The sequence below is a fragment of the Myotis brandtii genome, unplaced genomic scaffold (assembly GCF_000412655.1).
Source record: "Myotis brandtii unplaced genomic scaffold, ASM41265v1 scaffold265, whole genome shotgun sequence".
In the NCBI taxonomy this organism is placed as follows: Eukaryota; Metazoa; Chordata; class Mammalia; order Chiroptera; family Vespertilionidae; genus Myotis; species Myotis brandtii.
Window position 1 is genome coordinate 1,525,476 of NW_005360086.1, and position 10,400 is coordinate 1,535,875.

The 10,400-nt window shown below is 52.9% G+C and overlaps 1 protein-coding gene across 1 annotated transcript in view; it reads left to right on the forward strand.

Annotated features, from left to right (window-relative positions):
* The first annotated feature begins 6 nt into the window (after positions 1-6).
* The window catches only part of MYCBPAP (MYCBP associated protein), a 20,152-nt gene continuing 9,758 nt past the window's right edge, over positions 7-10,400 (forward strand). Inside the window, exons 1-7 of the mRNA XM_014541140.1 lie at positions 7-118; positions 6,360-6,490; positions 7,669-7,828; positions 7,995-8,098; positions 9,110-9,293; positions 9,549-9,664; positions 10,214-10,364. Of these exons, the coding sequence (XP_014396626.1) occupies positions 43-118; positions 6,360-6,490; positions 7,669-7,828; positions 7,995-8,098; positions 9,110-9,293; positions 9,549-9,664; positions 10,214-10,364 (922 nt within the window). The 5' untranslated portion in view covers positions 7-42. The remainder of the gene's footprint in view (positions 119-6,359; positions 6,491-7,668; positions 7,829-7,994; positions 8,099-9,109; positions 9,294-9,548; positions 9,665-10,213; positions 10,365-10,400) is intronic.

Sequence of the window (10,400 nt, forward strand, 5' to 3'; positions counted from 1 at the left end):
GTTCCGGCGGGGTAGGACCAAGCTCTCAGGCCGGCAGACACTATGAAGTCTCTAAAGAAGGAATCCCGCCACAGGATAACTCCAAACAAATTCTTGGAGGCCGCAGAGAGCTTGAAAGGTTGGCGCTGGCTGCCTTGGGCGCTCAGGAGCCGCCGGCAGGGGCAGGGGTGCTTGGATGGGATTCACAACACGGGGCCTGGAGGATGGGGGTGACAGCAGGATGGAGGTGAAGCTCTCTGGGGAATGGGGTACGGGGCCAGGCGTACTCCATACCTTAAGAGATGGTGAACAAGGCGGAGAACCCCTCCCGCCCCCAAGGGAGGGAGCACAGGGCCCTGGGGCTTTGAGGATGGGGACATAGGAAGTGGGGGATTGGCTGAGGCCTCGGGGATCAATTGTTGGAGAGATGGCCTTGGGCAGGAAGGCATGGGAGACCCCTACCTGGAACCATATCTTAGGATGGGACGCAGAAGGGGGAATCTGGGTGAGGGGAGGGGGAGAGGAAGAGCCAGGGAAGTTTAAGACGAGGAGAGACAGGACATGGGGCCCTTGGGGAAAGAAATTCAGGGAGGAATGCAAGAAACATGTGAGGTGGGCAAACAACCAACCTCAGTGGGATTCTCGGGGCGGGTTGCGGGGGGGGGGGGGGGGAAGCCCTGCTGGAAAGCAACCAAGAAATGCTCACTTGGCTAGTTCTATTTCCGACTACCTTTCCCCACTACCTGGGTGCTGAGTGACACCTGCCCGCTTGTTTAACCTGGAGACAGTCGCTAGACATGACAGCTTCCTGGCCTCTGCGGCTACCCTCTGGGTGCGGGTGGGAGAGCCCCAGGGTGCCTAACAGCAGACTGGTCCCCAAGGACATGTTCTCGTTTGCAACTCACCCTCCCTTCCATCTTTCTTTTTTTTCGGTTTCCATTTATGGAGGGCCTGATGGGTGTGGGCACTGTGCTGGGCAACAAAGGTATTGGTATTAACTGTGTGGCCCCAGCCCTCAAGAAATGAATTCCAGTGACCTCCCGGAGGAGTAACCAGACACTAGAAATGCTGTAATACAGGCACCTGTAGGCATTAAGGTGGCTTAGAGCACCTGACCCAGTCCTCGGATAGTGGATATAGGAGGAAAGGTTTTTTGAAGAAGGTGTCATTTCTGGCGAACCAAAAACAAAAGAGAAAGGAGCACTTTACTTCTCCAGGGTTAGGGAGTAGCGTGAGCTGAGGTGTGGAACTGTGAACGTGTATGGCCTTGGTGGCCAGGGCAGAGGTGGCCAGTGTGGAGGAGAGGGAAGGGAGCCAGAGGGGCCTGCGCAGGTGGGTCAGACCAGGAAAGCCCACTGTGAGGAGAGGGGTCCGTCGGCGTGGAGTCAAACTAACAGGAGCTTAGCTGATTTTCAGTGGGACTTTCTTTAATGCTTCTTTATAGTATGAAAGCCCGATTTAGGCTACATTGCGATGCTGTTTCACGATACGATCTTTTGTTGTTGCGTTAATCCTCACCCGAGGATATTTTTCCGTTGATTTTCAAAGAGAGTGGGGAGAGACAGAGAGAGAAACATTGATGTGAGAGAGACACATCAATTGGTTGCCTCCTGCAGGCGGCCCTGGCAGGAGCCCCGACCAGGGCCAGGGAGGAGCCTGCAACCAAGGCACTTGCCCTTGACTGGAATCGAACCCAAGACCCTTCAGTCCGAGGGCCAACACTGTATCCACTGAGCCAAACTGGCTAAGGCGTGATGCACTTTTTTAACAGTTAAGAGAGGAAGAGAGAAGAATAGCTGGTCTCCTTTCCCAAGGGCAGTCAAGGGCTTTCCTAGTTACCACTTACCTAGTCTCTGGAGATCTTATCAGATTTTTCACTGCATATTTTTAACGAGGGGAAATTGAGTTTATTAAATAGCCCTTGGGTTAATAACATGCACCAGGATGAGGAGGGAGGGGAAAAAGCCAGTGTTCAGTTCCTCTAAATATCTCAGGGGAAGCTAACCGAGTATAATCTTGTAATCTTGTGGCTAGGTTACTCCAAGGTCTCTGAATTATAAGCAAAAAGCAGCAAATATTGTGACTGTAAACCTGTGTAGAGGTCCCAGCCCTTCCGACTTTCAGGTCTTGTTGCTAAGGCACGGGGGACTCTCCCAGGTCCCCCTCTCCCATCAAGTAAAGCTCTGCTCCGGTAGGGACAGCCTCTCCCTGGGTTCCCCAGCACAACCCTGAGGTCAGAATTCCCCGAAGACTGTCATCAACACAAAAAAATAACATCATTTAGATAAAACAAGAAGCAGAAAGATCGAGACCCGGTTTCTCCTCCCTCTGCCGCTAGCCTCTCTCCCTGCCCACTCCTTCCCTACTCCACCTGAGCACCTGCTTCCGGCGGCCTGGTCTAGCCCCAGCAGAGGCATCACCTGACTGCCCCACTCAAGGGGGCTGACGTCAGGATCAGCTGTGTGACTCAGCAGGAGCCCCACTCAGCTTGGGTTTCCAGACCAGAGAAGAGGAAATAGCTAGACCTCTCGTCTACACAGTCAGTCGTGAGACGCACTTGGACCCTTCAGCATCTTCCTGCAGGCCCTAAAGTGACCGCAGTGGGATTGTCCTTCCTCCCTGGTCTCCCCAACTTGCCTCTGCCCCGCGAGTCCCCCTGGCTTACCCTCACCGGATGAATCACTCCGAAGTGCTGCTTTCATGTCATTCTCCTGGACCAAACCTCCCTGCTGCCGAGAGAGGATGAGCAGCTGCTTCTGCTTTGCTTTATAAAAGCCGCCAGGGCCTGGTGTCCCCGGTCTCACTCCCACCTCCTCCACAAGCCTCTGTGTCACCACGCCTCACAAATGCCATACTCCGCCCCGCCTGCACCTTGGCTCCAACTGTGACCCCACCTGGAACACCTCCGCCTGCTGCTCCACCTGCAAAGCCTTCCTGTCCTTCGAGGCCGAACTTAGCCTGTGAAGTTCCCTCCGACCCCTGCAGCTGCTCCCCCGAGCCTCTGGCTAGAGCCCTAAACTGCATGAGCCACATCCATCTGTTCCTGCTTTGACATGGAACCAACCCCATTATCATCTGTGCCACTAATTTTAGGCCCTTATGCTATGATTCGTGTGTGCGAGTGTCTGGTGTCTTTTTCAGTTTCTCAGCAGAAGGGACCATATTTTAACCTTTTTTTTAAACCATCTTCTCCATACTGTATAGCACCTCCTAGAAGGTACTTGGTAAATATTTTCCAGGGTGAGTGAAAGTTTAAAATGTACGTATAATTTGGAATATTTTGTATAACTAGAACACACCATTTCCTGACCGTATATTAAGAGAACCTTCTCAGATAAACCTCTGACCAGAGTTCCACTATTTCAGAAATCTGTTTTTTTAAAATTCCTTATTGTTTAAAGTATTACACAAGTCCCCTTTATCCCCCATTGACCTCTCCCCGGCTGCCCCCACCCCCCATATTTCAGAAATCTTCAACAGTGGTGACGTTTTATACATTCAAACACAATCATTAGACACCCCCCAGTAACAAGCACAGAGGTGGAGATGTTTAATCCCCTGGGAAGGCATAGAACCAGCCAAGGTGATGGACAGAGGAAGCAGATGTCCTGGAAAAGAGAAGTAACACCATAACATTTATAAAAGCAGACCCTCCGTTGGTACCAATTCTCTCTTGGGCTGCCACAAACTTTGGTGACTGTGTAGGTTTTGTAAATCAAAACCCAAGGCGGCACCTCCGCACGTGGCAGCGGGTGGGACCAGAGCCACGCGGTTTAGCTGACGACGCTGCCGAGTTTCCGCCGACCCCGTGGCCGAGGAGATGGACTCTGGCCCGTGGGCAGAGCTGAGAGTTATGTTTGGAATGATTCTGGCTTAGGTTTTCTTGTATGTGTGCTGCTTTGTCACCAATTATGCGGGCATTTCCTAAAAAAAGAGACCCTGACTTTGGTAACCAAAACAGCGGCTTTGATGTTTTAGCAAGATTGCCTTTTTAAAAAAAGGCGAGTGCTGGGAGAAGCAGCGGACAAAACCCAGTTCTGTTTTCAAGTCCCTGAGGTCGGGACTCAGGTTTTCTTTTGATTATTTTCTGAAGGCCTTACCGCAAACCATTCTAGACCAGAGGGCGGCAGACAGGAGGATCCAGCCAGAGGAACGAGATGCATGTGACATGTTAGCCCACCTCTGTGGGAGGAAGGCAGGGAGTGCGTCCTCTTTGGAGAATGACTGGCTTCTGACATGAGTTCTCCAGGCCGGGCTCCGGCCTGGCCCCTGAGAGAAAGAGGCTCAGATCTCTCCAGTTCCATGAGCCACTGTCATCATCAACTGCTCTGTGATTGCAGTAGACCCCTAAGTAATCTCGTCCTCGGTTTTGCACCCCCTAATCCAGCGGCTCTCAAAAACCTGTGGGTCTCGACCCCTTTGGGGTCGCCTAAGACCATCGGAAAACACATATATAATTACATATTGTTTTTGTGATTAATCACTATGCTTTAATTATGTTCAATTTGTAACAATGAAAATACGTCCTGCATATCAGATATTTACATGACGACTCATAACAGTAGCAACATTACAGTTATGAAGTAGCAACGAAAATAATTTTATGGTTGGGTCACAACATGAGGAACTGTATTTAAAGGGCCAGAAGGTTGAGAACCACTGATCAACGAAAATAATTTTATGGTTGGGGGTCACCACAACATGAGGAACTGTATTAAAGGGTCGCGGCATTAGGAAGGTTGAGAACCACTGCCCTAATCCATTCCTTGCTACGTCATGACCCCCCGGGGCGAGGTCCTTTACACGGCTCACTAAACTCTTCGTGATATGGCTCCTACGTCCCTCTCCAGGCATGTCTTCCTCCCTCCCCCCTCGATACCCTCCAGCGATTTTAAAAACATGCTTTGCGTTCCAGAGGTGCTCCATTCTCTCTTGCCTCTAGGCCTCTTTCTGCTAGTTCCTGTAGACTGCCTGGTCCCCAGGCCCTTCCCCTGGTCTATGTTCTCGTCACCCTCCATTTCTCCATTTAAACGTCACCTCATTAGGAAGCCCTCCTTGACTACCTCCAGAATTGGATGGGGACCCCCTGGCTGCTCCCATAGTTTCAGCCTGACAGCCTTGTCTTCACGGGTGTGTACTCTTTGAAGCCTTATATTCTGAGAGCCTGGCACATAGAAAATACTTAAACAGTATGTATTAAATGGTCAGCCATGGATGTTCTGTTCCCCCCAGAGCATCGGTGTTTTAACCAATGCCTTAAAGAAGGCTGATGCCGCCCTCGCCAGTTTGGCCCAGTGGATAGAGCGTCGGCCTGTGGACTGAAGGGTCCTGGATTTGATTCCAGTCAAGGGCACATACCTCGGTTGCAGGCTCCTCCCCGGCCCAGGTCCTGGTCGGGGCTCCTGTAGGAGGCAACTAATCGATGTGTTTCTCTTACATCAATATTTCTCTCTGTCTTTCCCTCTCTCTTCCGCTCTCTCTCTAAAAATCAATAGAAAAATATCCTTGGGTGAGGATTAAAAAAAGAAAGCTAATGCCTTCACCCATGAGAATGGATCAGTGCTAGCAGTGGAGGAGGCTGAGACAGCATCTAGCCCAGGTGCTGAGCCACCTACAGAATTTTATAAAACCAGCTCCCCAGGCCCTGGCTCCATGCAGGAGCCAGGAAGCTGTAGTTGTAAAATTTACCTGAAGATTCGGAGGAAGACATTGGACTAATGTTTGGGAACCACTAATTTAGAGTCTAGCTTCCTCTTTTTACAGAAAGGAAGACTCGAGGCCAAGAGAGGTTAAGTGATGTACCCAAGGTTGTCCAGCTTATAAGTAGCACAGCCTGGTGGGCGGGGGGGGGATGAGGACATCTTTTGATGTCAATTCCAGCTAAGAAGCCTCAGTCAGTGAGGCAGGCCAAGGGCCATGGGTAGGGGAGCCTTCGAGAAAGAACTCCCACTGCCCCAGGCAAATGCAGCCCAGTCTCCCTGGCAGCCTCTGCTGCCTGTGGCCAGCTCTGCCTCCCCGCTTTGGGGCCTAATATAGTAGTACTAGAGGCCCGGTGCATGAAATTCGTGCACTTGGGTGGGGGGTGGGGTGCCCCTCAGCCCGGCCTGTGCCCTCTCACAGTCCGGGAGCCCTTGGGAGATGTCCAACTAATGGCTTAGGCCCGCTCCCTGTGAGCCCAGCTCAGGGCTTCTGGCTGAGCAGCGCTCCCCCTGTGGGAGCGCACTGACCACCAGGGGGCAGCTCCTGCATTGAGCATCGGCCCCCGGTGGTCAGTGTGCATCATAGCAACCGGTCATTCTTCCGCCATTCCGATTTGCACATTAGCCTTTTATTAGAGGATATCTATCTAGAAGCATTTGTAACCTTCTGTTTCTCTTCAGAAAAGAAGCAGCGGGCAAAGGTCCCTGAACAGTCCACACCCCCCATTCAGGAAGAACCCGAGCCTGTTAGCAATGTCCTACAAGGAGATGACATTCTGGCCTTGGCCATTAAGACGGAAAACTTGAAGAAGGTAAGGATGCAATCCAGGGAGCCCTTCCTGCAAGAGCTCTTCTCTCCCAGCCTGTGTGTTCTAGAACATCAACCATGTCCACCCTCTCCACCGCCTCCCTCCTCATAGGGCGGGTCTGATTCCATGGAAAAATCCACTGGTCCTACGCTCTTTCCACTTCTGCAGCTAAAGGAATGTACCGTGTTTATCTGAGCATTCCTGAGAGTCATATAGAACCGCAGGGGAACGAGAGAATGAGGTGTCTTGCTCCCCATGGAGCCAAGAGCCATCATCCCCATTTCACAGACAGGAAAATGAATTTAAGGAGCAAAGTCATAAATTCGGGTAAACCTGCTACTCCCTAACCCCAGGCTTTACCTGAAAGAATCGGGCACTTCTCACCTGAACTGTCTGGAGCAGCGGTTCTCAACCTGTGGGTCGCGACCCCTTTGGGGGTCGAACGACCCTTTCACAGGGGTCGCCTAAGACCATCGGAAAACACATATATAATTACATATTGTTTTTGTGATTCATCACTATGCTTTAATTATGTTCAATTTGTAACATTGTAAATACATCATGCATATCAGATATTTACATGACGATTCATAACAGTAGCAACATTAGAGTTATGAAGTAGCAACGAAAATAATTTTATGGTTGGGGGTCACCACAACTTGAGGAACTGTATTAAAGGGTCGCGGCATGAGGAAGGTTGAGAACCACTGGTCTGGAGGCATAAAATGTTTTTGTTTGTTTTTTTTAAATCCTAACCAGAGGATATGTTTGTTTATTTATGTATGTATGTATGTATGTATTTTAGAGAGAGAAGAAGGGGGAGAGAGAGAGAAAAACATCAGTCGGTTGCTTCTCCTACATGCCCTAATGGGGATCAAACCTGCAACCTAGGTATGTGCCCTGACCTGGAATCGAACCCACAACCTTTAGGTGTACGGGACAACGCTCAACCAACTGAACCACCCAGCCAGGGCATAAAATGTTATTTTCCCCCTCGAAGACATTATTAAGTCTCTTGTCTGTTGCAGAGGCGTTTTCCTCGACAGAGCATATGGACAGAGCGGGAGAAACAGATTTGTCCGCCTTCAGGAATTCCACAAAGACTTCGGACAGAGGCGATGGGGGTGTGTTTCCTCCTCCCGATCTCAAGTGGAATTCTCCTCTGTTTTGTTTCTTTATAGCAACACATTCCTCGCTTTATTGAAACAGCAGATAAATCTGACATTACCCAGAAATTTCTCATCCGTAAAGTCAAACCCAAGGATCCTAGGAGGAAGGTCCGCCACTTTGTAGCCCACCCTGCCACTCCAGATGCCACCACGAGGCCCCTGGACTACTCCGGTAGGTCCGGTCCGGCCCCCGGCCCCGGCGCTGCCGGTCTCTGAGTTCGTGGGTCAGCCTTGAAAGAAAGCGGAGGGGGGAAGGTCTCCGTCAGAAAGTGGCCCCCGGGAATCATTTACATCCGCTCCCTGCAGCTTGTCTTTCCCCTCCTCTCCCCTCTCCCCAGGCCCCCGTGAGAGTTTCTATAGCGGCGACCAGATCCTGCCCCACCATATCCTGGGGAGTCTCCACGACTTCAGGAGAATTGCAGTTGCTCAAGGGAACATGGAGGTTCGTTTGTACAGAGCTGCCTGGACGGGAAAGGTCACCGAATCCATTCCAGTCTCACACCTGGCAGAGCCAGGCAGGCCTGGGGTTAAAAAGACAGTCTAGTGCAGGGGTGGGCAAACTTTTTGACTCGAGGGCCACAATGGGTTCTTAAACTGGACTGGAGGGCCGGAACAAAAGCATGGATGGAGTGTTTGTGTGAACTAATATAAATTCAAAGTAAACATCATTACATAAAAGGGTACGGTCTTTTTTTTTTTTTAGTTTTATTCATTTCAAACGGCCGGATCTGGCCCACGGGCCGTAGTTTGCCCACGGCTGGTCTAGTGTCTGGGCCCCGGAGTTTGAAGTGATAAGTGACCCTCCCCCCCGAGCTTCAGCCCAAGTCAGGAAGTCACTCGAAGGACACAGTGGTGCCGCGGGGAACTCAGAGGCAATGGCGCGCCTGGCTTGGTTAGACTGAAGCCAGAAAGGCATCAGGGTTCTGGGCCTGTGCTCCCTAACCGCCTCCTGCTCCTCTGTGCACCGGCTCCGTTTTCCCTGCTCCAAACACTGGCCTGTGCTCCTCCGTCCACAGCTCCAGGGCCACACAAAGGGCCTGCGTGTGTCTGACTTTCCCAGCATGCGGTGCTGCTCGCTGTCTCGGTTCCTTCGCTTCCCTGGTTCCCAACTAAGAATCTCATTGGTCAGGGGCTAGCGGGTCATCTAAAAAGGACTCAGTCACCCTGCAGGGGCGGGTGTCCGTGAGCATCAGTCGGAAGACAGACACACGGAAAGCTTTGGGACACAGCCTCAGCGCGAGGTCCCCATTCTGGGGGGAGGAGACTGGCAGCCGTTTCCAAGGCCCCCCTGGTTCTGGGACCTGTTTTCTGTCCCTCACAACCTTCGGCTCCTGAAGAGGCGGGATCCTCAGCAGAGTGGGGCGGACAGCAGGGACTTAGGCCTAGAGAGGTGTCGGCTCAGCCCCAGCGCAGGGCCTCTCACCACCCTCCACACGCACCTTGTGCTTTTCAGCTGGCTGAGCTGATCCACACCCCGCCCTGTCTGATGACCCTCGACTCAGCTGCAGAAGAGCCGAAGCAGGAAGCCCCCAAAGAGGAGAAGCCACCTCCCTGGGCCCCACCGCCTCAGCACAACTTCATGAAAAACTGGCAGCGCAACCTGGCCCTGTGGAAGAGGCAGCAGGAGGCCCTCAGCAGTGAGCAGAGAGGATGGGCGCCCGCCGGGCCCACCCGGCACCCAGGCCCTGTTGCCGGGCGTGTTCTCCCCCTGCGCCCGTCCAGTGACGGACTTGGGCTGAGCGCATGGTGCCTGCCCGTTCACTCTCTCCCCAGTGTCTCTCCCTTGGCGGGTCCTGGGATCAGTCCAGGGATGGGGCTGGCCGGTGCTGAGTGCCGGGCCCCTGTTTGCTGCGATTCGGTGGAGGGGCTGCATTCTCGGCTCTTCTCTCTAGGACTCCTGAAGAAACCTGTCGGCGAGCTGCTGATGCACATCGGGGAGACCTACAGACAGATCCAGGAGGAGCGGGCGGTCATCGACCGAATCTTGCCCACGCAGCACGATGGGAAGGTAAGGACGGCGCTCCCGCGTGCCCCGTGAGGAGGAGGTCTGGACACGGATGGCTGCCGGGGCGTGCACAGCGGGGGAACGTAACAAATCTATCCACTGCAAAGCCGTGTTAAGCCCTCAAGGCCTTTAGTAAAATGACATTATTGGTCCTATTATTGGGCGTTCAGGGACTGGTCAGTTACCTAATCCAGCCTGTGGTGGTCCGTGGTGGTGAATGTGAGGAGCAAGACAGCACAGGTCCTGAGTTATTAGAACTGTCTTAGTGTTCCCTCTCAAAGGCCGAGGCCCCAGCTTCTGGACGATCCAGGGTCCCCTGTTGTGTCTGGCGTGTGAGTGCAGTGTCTGTGCCACCCACGCTGTCTGGGGCCAGGAAAAGGCTATCGAAGGGCGTCCTGAGAACAAGAAAGCGCTTGCTTCTCCCGCTCTCCTGGCTGCAGCGAACCCCCAGAGCGAGCGTCTGTCGTCCACGGTGCCCCTGTCTCCCGGGCCCCCCACCAGCCCCCCGCCAAGGTGTCCAGGTGACCTGACTTGTCTGCCCATCCTTGCCAGTGCTCTGAGGAGTCCAGTGGGTTCTGGAGTCGACTGGAATACTTGGGGGATGAAATGAGGGGTCTGGTCATAACGAAGACAAAAAGTCAGCGTGGCCTCCTGGAGCCCATCACTCGCATCAGGAAGCCGTACTCCATCCAGGAGGAGATGGGTGAGGAGCAGGGTACCTGGGGGGGGGGGGGGGGGG